The following is a 14778-nucleotide window of genomic DNA, read 5'->3' on the forward strand; positions in this document are numbered from 1 at the left end:
CCTGTTAATGTGTTGCATTTAGTGTTGATGCCTTTTCTCCTTGCCTGAAGTGGACACATTTTCTGGAGTGGTTTTATGTGGCAGTTTTTTTTTTTTTTTTTTTTAAATCATTTTGCTGCAAACCTCATCAGCAATAGTTTTTCTTAAAGACTTTAACATTCAGGTCTAAGAAAAGCGGATTTTACCACCTCTGAAGAGTCTGAGGGATGAAACAGCTACAGGGCTCAAAGAGGAGAGAGAGGGCGGTCCGGTGGTGGCTAACCCTGGCCCTGGAGAGCAGTGGGGATGTGGGATCTTTTCACACAGCACTGACTTCATTAATCGAGCCGTCGATTCCACCGTCAATTCACCTCCCCTGGATTCTTGGGACTAAATCGACTGCTGACTGGAAGGTGGGAACAAAAAACGGCAACTCTGCAGGGCCATTACTGGTCACCTCTGATCCAAGCTAAAGAGGCCCACACTAGCAAGGGGGCCCAGTTTAAATTTCACGTTCAGTCTTAAAAACAAAGGGATCACCGGTGCTAGCGGTGGTGCAGGTGCTGGAGCTGTTGGACAGACAGGCATTTCCGCACGCCGTGTCATTTGGGGAGCCGAAATTAAGAAACTTAACAGCTACAACAAGCCTTCCGAACGTCTTTACTGCAAATGAGGTATGGAAGTGATGACACAGGGTTACAAATCGGAGCTGAACGTGATCAAACCGCGGCTGGGAAAATAAAGGTTTTTACAGCCAGTGCGTTATACAGCACACGCAGCAGAACCCTCCCCCACCCAAGGAAAGGAGGAGAGACGGTGGAGGCACATGGTGTTTATGGGGCATTAACGGCACCATGCCTCATTTTACAACAGCTTATACGATGCTTAGCCTAAGTCGTGCATTATGCAAGATTAGACTTTCGCTCACGGCGACTTCTCTACGAAAGAGCGGAGGGTGACAAAGCCTCAAAAATGACTGGGCACCTTGTGGAAGAATCGATTCTGAAATCAGCAAACATCCATTGAGGACAGAGCCTATGTAAACGCCAAACACTCAATAGCAACGTGACCCGGCAAACTGTTTTGTATTTTAGAAGGATTGATTCTGGCGACACCATACAGCCCATTTTCCGGTTTGCTTGTATAAGCTCGTGTTACCCTACACAGTTGAATTGTCAGATATCAGACTATTAATTTACACTAAAAATATTTTGGGTTGAGTGAGTTTTTGTGTAACGATATCCTACAACGTTTCGCTTGTTTGTGCCTGTTTTTGTTGCCAATGGCATGTGGTTTTCTGCACAACTGAAGGGCTTCTGGTAAAAGCCAACAAGCTTTTAGGATGCTGAATTATGTCCAAAATCGACCTTCAGCTTCTTGGGGCTGTAACAAGCAACTCAAAAATATTACGTTGAAAATAACTGTCACCTCAACATATCTGAGTCAATAATCATTTTTCCCGCCCAAATTGCTCTGTCAAGGACTGCGGTGCTACCCACACACACGAGGAACACTGCAGCTGAAGTGCATGCATTTCTCAAATGCATATACCTGCGAGCCAGGGACTAATTTACTCCCTACAGGTTGTAGAGTGTTATGTGAGAACTAGCACTGGTCACAGTTGAGATCTGTCTTTCACTGATGACAGTTGGTGGCCCATATGGACCTGGGGCATTGCTGATTGGAGCTAATGCACCAGATACCCAAGGAACTTTAGATTTAAACCCACCTGACGTGGCGGACACCAGGCGCAGTCATTGTTAGCTAATGGTATTCCTGAGGTCTAAGCCTGTAACCATCAAGGCCCAGGCAGTGGAACGGGAAAGCGTAGCCTGCTAGTCGATAAATTACGATCAAAAAATACCGACAAATCAACAAGTTTTACGGCTAACGCCCTTCAATTTAAAATATTGGCGCAATATAATAATTACACCAGTTACATATTCAGGAATATTCCATTTCTGCAAGCAAGATTAAAGTGAATTGAATTATGAAAACAGGCTTATGCAAACCTGTCATTACGTATATCACACAGGACCAACAGCTTGCCACAGCTCTTGAAGTGGCTAAATTTATGGTTTCCCTTTCCCAGTTTATCATAGTCTACTGATGCAGGGAGACAAAATTACCATTTTCCCATGTTTACATGCTACACTCATGGGAGTTTTTTGTCACCACCATTTCCAGAATACTTCTCGCATGCACAAAGAAGAAAACAAATACTATGATAAAGCTTATTTTATTCAAGTTTTATTCATTTTTTATATTGTGAAATCAATACAGGTCTTACAGTACAGAATTATGGGGTAGTGCCCCCGGTTTGCTTCCCCTTGATTTTTCGGGTGGTAATTCACTTCTTCATCAGCTGGAGGTCATGATGGCCTCTTTGTCAAGCCTCTTCTCAAACAATTATCGCATTTGCACCACCTCAATAATCTAAGTTGATGAAGTAATTGCCACTAATTAAGCACGGATTATGATTGACAGCGATGTTTGCAAGCGACACTCACATGTTAAATTCAATTTGATTACTTATTACCTGGCTGGACATGCTGCAGTATTTTTAAGTGCTGTACAGGGGCATGGTGGTATTGTTAGAAGCAGTGTGAAATACCCACATTAAAAATGAGAGCAGTTATATAAGATTTAACTTGTGCGAAAATATCTTGGATATCTGCCAGTGATTGAATCCATGCCCATGTCTTTCTTTGAATTACTATTATCACTTACTCATAACAAACACAGTACAAAAAGAAATGACATCTGATGAAAAACATGTTTTAAATGAAAAAAAAGCCAAAAGCCAGGATGTGACACAAAGTTTGAATGACCACATTGTCTTCAGATGACCAGATAAAAAAACAAAGGGCCAATTTACTTTTTAAACAGTTTAGGAAACATTGGGTAGCATTGTTTTGGAATACAGCTTGTTTAATTTGTGTGAGGTAAGATGGCCCATATTCTTTCTTGTAACTCGGTGTAATTTTGATATCAATACTTTTAATGGCAGGCGTAGATTTTGGCAGTTTTAATTAATTACTTATAGCCTGTGCTTTGTATGTGAGTAACTTGCCGTTTTTGTACGTTAAAAAAGGGCCACTAACAACGAGGGCTGACATCGAAGCCATAGGGAGCGTAAAAAGCAGCATTTGTGAGATACATGCTTTTGGTCTGCTTCGACTGGAATTCTGGTTGGAATTTACAGACCGGAATTTGCAAAAAAAAAAAGTTATTATTTTCAATAATAAATCATCACCACTTAAAAGAATATTACTTAACAGCTGGGCACAATGAGTGTCTTTGGACCTCATTACAAATAATGACTACCGCAATTTAGATTGGTTTTATCAGTACACTTTAATCAACAAAGTTAATACCACTTGAGACAACACTTGTTTGCAAATAAGACAATACTGCGATGACCACGATAACTGTCTTTTGCAAAGGCATGAGATGGAAGTCAAATGTCACATTTAAATGTGCTTAGCTCTGCCATGCCTTAAGGACTCTCAAAATAGCATTGAGCAACGCAATGCATTACATTAAATTACATTTATTTGGCAGACGCTTTTATCCAAAGCGACGTACAAAAGTGCATTTCATGGTCATGGACAACTACAGGACACAGGTTCAATAAGATACAATACTTATTTTGTACAGCTATTTCTAGCCAAGAACACAGTTTAGTTCACACAGTGAACACTATTCTGACCTGACCTCTGCCAAGCCAACTAGGCAGAAAAACAAGCTACAATATTGGGACAAATACAAATTGCCATGCATGCTGGGTCAGCACTCGCTTTTAAGCCTGTCTTAACCCAGGACTTTAATTTCCTCATTATTGAGGGAGAGTCGGAAAGGCCGAGCACCCATTATCCCTCGCTGAAATTTGGCTCGCTCAGTTCTAGGAAAAGCCTTGTGCAAGATTGAAACTCTTGTAAATGTGCAAAATGATTGTTAGCGTGTAGGCGGAGTGATCAAGAGGTGAATTGGGACCGGCCATGGCATTTAACCTTCTATCCATGCTCACTTCACATGGGGAGAGTCAGGTAGACTCTCCCCATATTAGATTGACTGATTGTTTTTATAAATGTCTCGTTTAGAAGCTCAGTTGTATGATTATTCACTTGACTGCATTGTTGGAGTGCCTATGGGAACCCCTGGAGGATAACCATTGAAATACAAGTTTAAATCCTGGCGGGTCACATGGTGGAAACTAACTGGTGGCCCTAGGTATTGATTATTTCGACCATTTTTATTACATAACTATTTTTATATACTATTATATACAACTAAACTATTTCATAATTGTATTTTACATTTTAGCCAATAACAGGTTTGTGTGAAATTAGTTTGAATGGGCTTTTTTCATTAACTCAAAGGTTAATGTGTAGTAAATACATCGATTTCCTGCATTTAATGCATTCACATAAGCTGGGCCTAAAAATACAATTTGTCATTCTAAATTGCTCGTGATTTTCTTGAACCAGCTGGTCAAGAGAATCACGGAGAATCACACGTGCGATTGAGGCAGGTGGTCACATCTGATTTAGGATCTGCTGTCTCGTTTCACTCACCCCACCTTGAGCCTTATTTGGATTCCGTTTCTTTAAGCAAACAATCCATCAGAGAAACCAAGAGAGGCACTGAAGTTTCAGATGTTATTCTGTCAGATGTATGGCAAGTCAAAACAAAGAAGCACAGTACTCACTCTTAGTGCAGTGTATGTGTCCAATGAAATTGAATCTAGGTGGTGGCTCGGTTGTCCAGAATCAATGGTGCAGGCTGCAGCAATTAGCACTGGGATATACGACTGGGCATTCCAAATCAAAGAGGGAAAAGGCGGGAAAAGCCTTTGGGGGAAAAATTTGCTTTCCCGGATAGGAGCATGTGCACTCTAAAATCACGTGTCGATAGCTGATGCGTAAATTTGCGCGTTGGAGTGCAATGCTTCACCTTTATCCAAATACTCAAAAGAAATGTGTTCCCTCTCAGCCCTAAATGGTCCAAACAACCATGTTCATGGATGTGACACCCCTATGCCTAACCATAAGCATAACCACAGTCCACGACCACATATGATACTGTACAGACTAGGTAGAAGGATGGGAAATCCACCGACAGGATGGAAGATTGATTCCATTGGAAGATGCTTCCATTTTGTGCAGATGCTACTGGCATCTTCTCATTGCCCATATTTGACCAGACAACATGCACACCTCACAGAAATGGTACAGAAGATAAACGTAAAAGTTTTAATTTAAAATCTCAGCACGGTATGTCCATGAAACACTTCATATCAGTGCAATAGAAGAGCAGCCCTACAAATGATATATGTTTGTTGCGTTTTTAAAGTGATTCCGTTTTCTTTTACTTTTGTTTTATTATTTGCCGCATTTTTTCAGCTTGTTTGTGGGATCTTTTATGTCAATAACAGGCTTATTTATAAACCATCTGTTGTTTAAAACAATTTCGCCATTTATTATGTGATAACTTTCTCAATAAGAAATAGTATGCTGGTGCATTAGTTACCAAAATGAGTTCGGAGAGGTGTTTATTCTCTCCTCACACTACGGTAGCCAGATTTCATAATGGTTTTCACTTTCTGTTGGAAGGTCGAACGATTTAGACACCGCAACAGAGACATGCGCAGACCATGCAGCATCCCGCTTACTTGCCGGTCTCAAACTCGTCGGGTTTGCGTGATGGGTCTAGTTAATATGCATGTCTACGGATGAAGTCAGTGGGGGCGTTGTCCCAACCTCATTTACAGTGACAGACGGCCTCTGTGATGAGAGCTGCTACTGCCCTCGCATGTAAACCAAGTTGAAAGAACTTAAGTCTTTCTTGCGAAACTGTCAGTGCTGTCGGAGCTACTGGTGGGTCCGGTACTGTCATGAAATACTGCTTCTGCTAAAAATTTACTTGGCTGAAGGATGACTTTTGTCTTTTAAAACCCTCGCGCTTTCGAAGACAGCGAGCGAGCTGTCGATGGAGATGGGAAAATGCGGCTGCTGGTATTCTACGTTGCCTTCTGTGGATGTGTTTTCAGCTCTGGTAAAGTTGCGCTGTTTATCCTTTTCATTTCCAGTCTTGTCCTGTATTAAGGTTGCTAATAGGCACAGCATGCTGTTCCTGGATAGTAAAATGCAGTCATATGCCATCGCATTGTATACCTTTTTAACGCCATCAACTTGGTTGGGACGCGATATTTTTTTTTTGTTTGCCTCCTTGTTCTAAAGTTTTTTTTCTATGTACATGTTATATTGTGTATTTATATTTGGTATTTTTATTAAACAAGAAAGGCACAGTTACGCGCACCTATAGTCTAGCTAATGCATCTTTGCATGAAGTAGAATACTCACTTCAGTAATTGCTTGCGCAAATTTATAAACACGTCCTACGACCAGCCGATTATACACAAAAAATAGAGCACCCAGTGCACACAATAACTCTTCATAAACTGCATCCAAATTAAATTTGGCTGGTTATTTCACTTGTGGTGAGTAATGCGTAAGATGCGTAATGGCAAGTGGCAGATTTTTTATTTTATTCTGTCATTCGTTTAGTGTCGATGTGCTGTTTTGTAATATATACAACGAGAAAACCCCTGTTCATGCCATTTCACCTTAAGTCATTATTATAAAATGACCCTTACTGTAAAACACGTTAGTGCTGTACACTGGTTTGTGGGGACATATGCACCTGTTCTCGATGTTCCTAGTTAATCAGGTTTCACTGATTAAACTGTTCACTGAATTCTGGTCTAAATTTGCGATCTCTCGGGAGTTAATATGCCTCAATGGAGTTGTGTTTGCGCTGTTAAACAAGTGTTTAGACTGTTAAACAAGTGTTTAATTGATCCAGGCCCCAAATTTCTTAATTAATCACAACACAATTGCACTATAATGACGTAGTAATTAGTATTACTAATGCAAATTACGGTTTTATTTAAGGGCACAGGTAGAAAACATAATAAACTTTTTTTAGCGAAAACTTTAACTGCAGCACATTTACCTTTAGGCAAATCAGTCTACACGTGTCTTTCTCAAAGGATTTCAGGCAGGTTCACGAGTCATTGTGGTTCATTTAAAGCTCAGTTGAAAAGACTGACATAACTACACAGGACTGGGGTTAGTATCCACTGGTATAGGGAGTGTCAGAAGGTCTTATTATAGAACGTTACTAAAACATTAAATGCGTATTTATTGAATGGCTTGTGTTGTGTATGAATACTAACATATCATGTCTTTAACATCTGGCAACGTGCCTGTTCAGTCAAGATTTATCCTTTCGCCTACCTGTGATCGCTCATTCAATGAAAAACTGATGCTATCGAAGCAATTAATAGAGGCAATACCATGATCGTTCATATGTGGATGAAACAAAAAGCATACATAGCGCTAGGCTCATGTAGTTTAAATAGATAAATTTACCGAGATGTAATACGTGTCATAGCTTTGCGTTCAGAATTTTACGATGTCGGCTGATAGAGTGTTGTGTCGGCGAGCAAATGAAAAACTACAGTCAATAGGGAGAGAGGCTGAGGGAACGCTATCCGTCCGATACCTGTGGAAGAGACTGGGAGGCGTTGCGACCTGTGAAAGATTAAACACTTCGCGTGAGAAGTCTGTGTCCCCGACCTTTAATATACTCCCGGTGCGGTACTTTAACAACTTGTCCCAGGAATACTTGACAATAAGCCAGCAAGATGGAGAGCCCTGGGGATCTTTTTGCATCGATTCACAGCAAGATCTCCTGACCTACAACAGTCTTTATCACCGTGGCACTCATGGTTGCCATGACCCATCTTGCGTACATTATGAACAGGCTATTAGTGTGGCCAAATGTGGTCAGGCTGTTCTGCTGTGAATGCAGTAAGCCAGAGAATACCGCCAGCGCTGTTTCATTTTCAAAGATTATGAGAATGTAAAAGGGCACAGCTCATAAATTGTCCATACTGGTGGATGGAAAAAACCTGCTGAAATGGTAAAGCGATTATTCCATGGCTCGCGTGAGTGGATGGTGAGAGCGCCATCTGGTGGGTTTTCGTCAGAAATAAAAGACACTCTTTGCATCGGTGTGCTGCTGTTCGTGCAATATGCGCCTGAGTTACTAAGACATTTTAGCACGTGCAAAACCTTTTAGCGCCTGCAAAACCAATAACGTGATTGTCCATTGGAATTCGTTTCGCACGCAAGGTGCTAAAAGTCTTAGAGAATCAGGCCCTATGTTTTTAGTGTTTTTTTTTTTCTTCTTCTCGATTTTAAACGGTCAGTCACAACTGTGACTTGTTAAGTGGTTGTCTAGACGCATTGTTAAGACATTGCTGTACTGTATCATTTTAGGAGGCCCCATACCCAGACACCAGTGCAGCCAGACAGCGCTACTAGTAGCTGAGCTGCCGCTGTTGCTGCTCTGGGGCACTGTGACCTACCTGGAACACAGACTGCAGGGGCTCAGCCAGTCAAAGGAGAGCTGAGAAGGCGAGACAGATATCCAAAGAAATGAAACCTTTCCACCCTGGGCAGTGCTATTGCTGCATACATTCATGCAGGACTCCTCGCCGTAGCTGGCACGGGCATGGTCTGGATTCAGTCTGGACTATGGAGCCCATTACAGCACCACCAATATGCTGCTGGCGCGGCGGGATATTCCACTTGGAAGCATCGTCTTATTCACATTTGCAGAACTTTTTTGGATTGCATTTATTATGGTGCATTTTATTTCAAAGCCTTTTACTCTGAAAGGTGACACATCAAGCACTACAAATGAGTAGCACCCACCCAGCCAGTTTTGCACCAGAAAACTCCACATATATTGACAGGGGGTACGGGGGTTACTGAGCAAGTTGAACTGCGTGGCTATTAGGTGCCCAGCTTGGGAATTTGGCCTGGATACGTAAAGCCCCACATTTGGAAGAATCATATGAAATATGCCTTTGTACATTAACTATAGTATTAAGTAGGCCTACATTAAAATAAAGAACACTCATTCCATGTAGCAACCATACAAAGCTTTCTTAAAACTAACAGTCCGGTAACTGTAAACTTTTAGTTAACGGGTTTTTTGTCAATAGCTTTCAATTTGAAGTTGACACATAACGTTTTTGAAATTGACATTTTTTCCCCAATTTTATGCGTAGTTTTTAAATTATTTTTGAATTCTTAAAATTTCAATGGAATATTATCCATATGCTATAGAAATCTGAAACCAACATTAATGTGGTTGTTTTCCACAAAAATGCATTCTTCTATTTTAAATACATTTTATTTAATTAAAATTTTTAAAAATTTAAATTGAATTTTATCCACATCATCACACATTTCCAAAGCACAGACTAACGGTAACTCTTGGATTTCTTAGCCGTGTGCCACCACCTTTTGCAGTATCCACATTAAATCTGAAGATAAATAAAATAAATGAAAATATTCATAAGCATTTTTGGGGAAAATGAAGGCTTTCATAATGAGTCTCAGAGGATATTACGGTTGTTTTCAGATCTCTATGGTGGGACGACCTTCCCCAATCACTCAGGGAGACACATTTGCTGGCTGGGCTCTGCAAATGCCTAAAAGCACCTTTTCAGATTACACTCAGTGTTTCTGTTTAATAAAATTCTTTTTCTCTTTAGAGGCATGTACCTTGATGGTGGCACTTACACAATTGTAACTTTGACTATCCCTGACTGTAGTGGTTTGCCACCATGTGAAATGCAATTTTGTTAGTTACTCTGGCTAAAAGCATCTGCCAATATGACTAAACTGCAAACTGTTTCCATCGCATGAATAAAACCCTTGAAACTTTATGTAATTTTTGAAAAAAGAACCATTCTTACATAGTAGCAAACATATTTGGAGGGAACAAAGTCTATGCAACCTTGCTCATAAGTCCAGGAAAGTTGCACCTGATTACACGCCTCTCCGTCCTGTGGATAATATGCTATTCAAATTTTAAGAAATGTAATTCAAATTTGAATTCATATGAAATTGTAGAATGCGTTTTATGGGGGGAACCTAGCTAACTTGCTAAAAAAAAACCTTGCTAACATGTCCATGAACGCATTGATTTCTATCATATGGATAAAATGCTACTAAAGTTAAAATGGAGAGTTCACATTCTGAAGTTTTTTAATATTTATTTTAGTGTTAGTGTATGTTTTAAACTGCCCGATAATTTTTGTGTTTGACAATGGATTTTCTTTTAGATATTTACAGAAGATTCTGATTATAAACTGCTGGTTTTACAATGGCTAGTACAGGGGCATCCATGGGATTGTGGTTTAAGGCAAAAAGAAAATGCACTTCAGGTAACTCCAAAGTGACTTGGACTTTAAGGTTATGATTCCATGGTTATATTATGTGTATACATTTTAAAAATACATGTTTAATATTATTTACTGTTGGAACTATTTTCTATTGTACCTGAGACCACTGTGCTCAAGGAAAGACGTACCAACATAATATAAAAGCATATTTATATTATGATTAAACTCTATAAAATTATTGTGGTTATATGTACAGCCTCTGGAAACATGATGAAATTGCTAGCTGCTTTGGTCTTGCCATAAACCACAAACCCACAAATGCCTCCAAGTGAGAAACTTGTATAACTATAGAGAATATCCTTCATCGTACACAAAAATTCTCAGAAAACATACACAAACTTTTTTTAAATAATATTTTCAAAACAACTCTAGAAAATAAAATGTCCTTTGAAGCATTGCTGAGAAGAAGAATTGAGTTTTGACGGTCCCTGACAAACAGCTTTAAGCAAGAGATAGTGTTTGGGAACTGCAAATGGTTTTCAAGCGTCGATTAACAAATTACACCAGACTTGTGTGAAATTGCGTTCTTTACATTCCAATGGATATAATATAGGGGCAATTGAATCGGTTGTTGAAGAGCTACTGAGATTTGAAAATATGCCTTTCACTAATTATCCCTATGTCAGCTCGTCCTCAGGAGAAATATCAAAACATCATTAGCCTTAATTTGTGTACGTGCTGGCAGTTCCATTGGTTCTGTGTTGTATGCTTCAGACAGCCAACATTGGTATTGGTAGAGCTACAATTTTTATCTTTTGGAAAACCATGTCTGAATGTCTGACAGTAGCCTTGGTCACAGCGCTGTGTCTGCTTGTCCCTCAGCTTGGCCCTTGCAGATGCAGTGTTACCACTGTGAGGAGAACCTGCTGGGCAACGACTGCTCCGCCCCCCAGTTCATTGTCAACTGCACCACCAACATCCAGAACGGCTGTCAGAAGGAGGTCATAGTGGGGGTGAACGGTGAGCCTGGCTTTCCCTCCCATGTTAAATCAAAGGCTGAAGCCTATTTAATGACTGCTGGCTTGGCTGACTTCATCAGCTCTACTGTCTTACATTGAAATTGTCCGAGGTTGTCACTGTGGGCAGAATTAAGATGGGTAATGGTCTGCTAAATAGAACCCTAGCAGCCAGGGTGACACTTACTGCTAATTATGAGCTGCGGGGCTGCTGGCCTCAGCTGAGATTCAGTATTAGGATATCAAACCTTAGGGCAGGGATCTCAAACTCCTGGAGGGCCACAGTAGTCTCCTGCATTACTAAAGAGATTAAGTCTTTAATTGGCTAAAAAGTCTGCACACCTCGTTACTGAGGTCAAAATGGGATGACTAACACCAAACTTTGAAGACACTGCAGTCCCTCAAGAATTCAGCTTGAGATCCCTGCTCTAAGGTCACATATCCTAGGATAGAACATGACTATTGACCAGAAAATGTGAGATTTATCCTAAAAAATGTAGAACAGTGTGCCGAATGAGGGTCCGTGTCCGTTTGCCCCCGCAGGTGTGTCGTACCGCAAGGCCTGCGCCTCGTTCACCACCTGCCTGGTGGTGTCGGCGGGGTACCAGTCCTTCTGCTCCCCGGGCCGCGTGGGGTCCGTGTGCATCAGCTGCTGCAACACGCCCCTCTGCAACGGGCCACGCCCTCCCCGCATCTCCCTGGCGTCCGCCCTCCGGCCCCTCCCGCCCCTCCTGCTCCTCACCGGGACGCTGGCCACTCTGCTCTGATCGGGACAACCCTACTCGGCCCCCGCCCCCGCCCCCCCCCCACCGCCACCCCCATCCCCATCCCAGCCCGTCCCAGCCCAGCCGAGAGGAAAGCTCAGACAGGGTTGCTTTCTTTTGTCGTTTGTCAGAAGTCGGAGATGTACAGCGCTGGACGGACCTCGCGCAAAAACCACACAGGCCTTCTCGGCCGCGGCGGCGCGGCTCGCTAGCAGAAGCGCGGCTCGCTAGCAGAAGCGCGGCTCGCTAGCAGAAGAGCGGCTCGCTAGCAGAAGAGCGGCTCGCTAGCAGAAGAGCGGCTCGCTAGCAGAAGCGCGGCTCGCTAGCAGAAGCGCGGCTCGCTAGCAGAAGCGCGGCTCGCTAGCAGAAGCGCCGCTCGCTAGCAGAAGCGCCGCTCGCTAGCAGAAGCGCGGCGCGGAGCGGCGTGATGAGGGGCGATCTGCGGAGGCGGACGGTTTTTGGCAGCCGCCGTCCGTCCATTTGTTCGGCGTGACTCATTTTTTGACGCTGGCCCAAAGCGGGCAGGTGCAGTCCAGGAATCTGGAACGGCCTCGTCTGCGCCGCGATGGGCCGTTAAACGTTTTACGAGGCCTCCGATTGCTCGCCGCCGAATTGGACGGGGGGGGGGGGGGGGGGTCGGCGAATGTCCGTCCCAGAATGTAAAACAACCAGAACCACATCCAAGCCACCGAGTGTCAATAGAAGGCCTGTCGTGTCCCAGCTCTAAACACTGGCAGTGCACGGTGCTGTACCACTTACATTTGACACTAGCCCTGACAACGTATTAAGGACCGTCTGGTCCCAGGTAAAAGGTGCCAGCTGATAGTGGCCGTATTTCACAGAGCAGCTACAAGTAAGAGAGGTGAACTTAAGCGTGAGTCCACGAAGCAGTTATTTTAATAGTTATTATATTCTAAATCATAAACTGAAACGGGGAATGTGACTGTAAATACCACTCCAAAAACAGTAAAAAAAAAAAAGACAGAGCAGTTCATTCCAGTTTCAGCCTAATAAAGTGATAAAGTTTGTATTAGATGTTTCCATCAGAATTTCAAAGTGAATTTACTTGTGTGCAATTGTCCAACACCCAATCCAAGGCAGATGTTTCTAAATGACTGCTGCAATCTCTGCCAGCCCCCACATTTTGCAGCTAGTGATGACTTGAATTAATCATTTACATATAAGAATGATAGTTTTGTTTTGCAGCCAAGGTGCAGATTGCGACTGTTTCACATGCCTCGTTGCAGATTCAAACCTGTTAATTTGCATTTTCCCTTCTGTTTGCATGTTGAAATAGTAAACTCGCTAAGGCCTAGCGTTTTTATGAAGGCAACAAATTTTTATGTGCAGTGTTTCTACTTGTTAACTTTCAAAATTGAGAATCAGTATTCAAGTCACATAAATTCACACTAATTGAAATAGTGATGTTTAGTTGTGGATGATGCTTGTTCAATATCATCACTTAATTGCAGAAAATTACACACACACAGGCTTGGATTGAATCAACATTTGCCATTAACTTTGCCTTATCATTAAATGCCTTTGCCAAACAGTTTGGCAAATCCATTTTTCCGATTACAAAACTACCCAAACTGTCTGTGAAGGAAGACTTGCATTAAATAGTGTCAAATTTAAGGACAAATGTTGATTGAATTCAGTCCACAAACACACAATGAAGGCATGTCACTGTATTTTTGTTTGTGGTAGAACACTTACTGTGCAATGTGGTCTGTGTGGTGCCGTGTTGGACTATAGTGTTGTGGTGCACAAAATCAAATAATTAATATATTATATATGTTACCTTTAATGTGTAACATTTGAAAGAGCCCTTCTAAATAAAGTCACTTTTGGACAAACGTGTTTTGGATTATTCACTACACAAAGGAACCCACAGAAGACGTGGGCTGCTCTGCTTGGATCAGCCTGAGGGCTGAGTAACCTTTTCTCATCATTACATCAGACATTTAAAAACCAGGCCAACGCGTTCATTCTCCCACCATCGCATCTCCACAGTGATGTCTCATTATTGAGCGGAAGGTTGTGGATTATTTGTGGCTGTTTCATAATTAACAACACAATGATTAATGCAATACACAGACAGGCGATAATGATTATGTGTGAATATATGCATTTACAAGACATTTGACTCATGCAGTAGGATCACTAAGAAAAATAAGAACTTGGCTGTACCGGAAACCACAAGGTTTATTTCACACCCAAAGTGCGGTCCATACATACCTTGCTGGCAGTTGGAAGGCGTACTGTGCAGGATTTTTAAGCCTTGTGTTTATAATCCAAAAAGCCTTATCCTCTCTCTTCAAACCACGCCCACACAGCCTGGAGTATCTGATCGAGTCTGACAGGCAAATTCATTTGAAACTACCAGTAAATTTCTCCTATCAATTACTCGGACCAGACACGAATCAGATGTACAAATAATCTGAAACCCTGACGTTCCAGTCAAAAACCGGAAGTCTGGCAACCCTCGTTGGGTAACTAGAGGTACCATTATTTACAGGTACAACACAAAACAAGCCAATTCAGCACCGCTTTTCATCCCCTTGGCAAACTTCAGCAGATGTCACAGAGGAAAAGCGATTCCAAGGTTAATTCCAGTTCTGGAACGCGCCAACTCCACCCGGAATGCACCAGGGGGACGAACAGGAGCTGCTCCTGACACGCACCTCGCATGAAGCGCTCAGCAGAGCATTCGACAGCTGCGCAAACGCAGACGTCAGGACCCTCCGGTTCG

At 42.1% G+C, this 14778-nt stretch overlaps 1 protein-coding gene across 1 annotated transcript; it reads left to right on the forward strand.

Moving 5' to 3' along the window:
• Window positions 1-5596: 5596 nt before the first annotated feature.
• LOC118210755 (ly6/PLAUR domain-containing protein 1-like) lies at window positions 5597-13882 on the forward strand. Its single transcript, XM_035387163.1, has 3 exons — window positions 5597-6036; window positions 11129-11266; window positions 11806-13882. Exons 1-3 carry the CDS (start codon window positions 5985-5987, stop codon window positions 12027-12029), a joined length of 414 nt encoding a protein of 137 aa, XP_035243054.1. The 5' UTR covers window positions 5597-5984; the 3' UTR covers window positions 12030-13882.
• The last annotated feature ends 896 nt before the right edge of the window (window positions 13883-14778 follow it).

This window comes from Anguilla anguilla, chromosome 13 (genome assembly GCF_013347855.1).
Source record: "Anguilla anguilla isolate fAngAng1 chromosome 13, fAngAng1.pri, whole genome shotgun sequence".
NCBI lineage: Eukaryota > Metazoa > Chordata > Actinopteri > Anguilliformes > Anguillidae > Anguilla > Anguilla anguilla.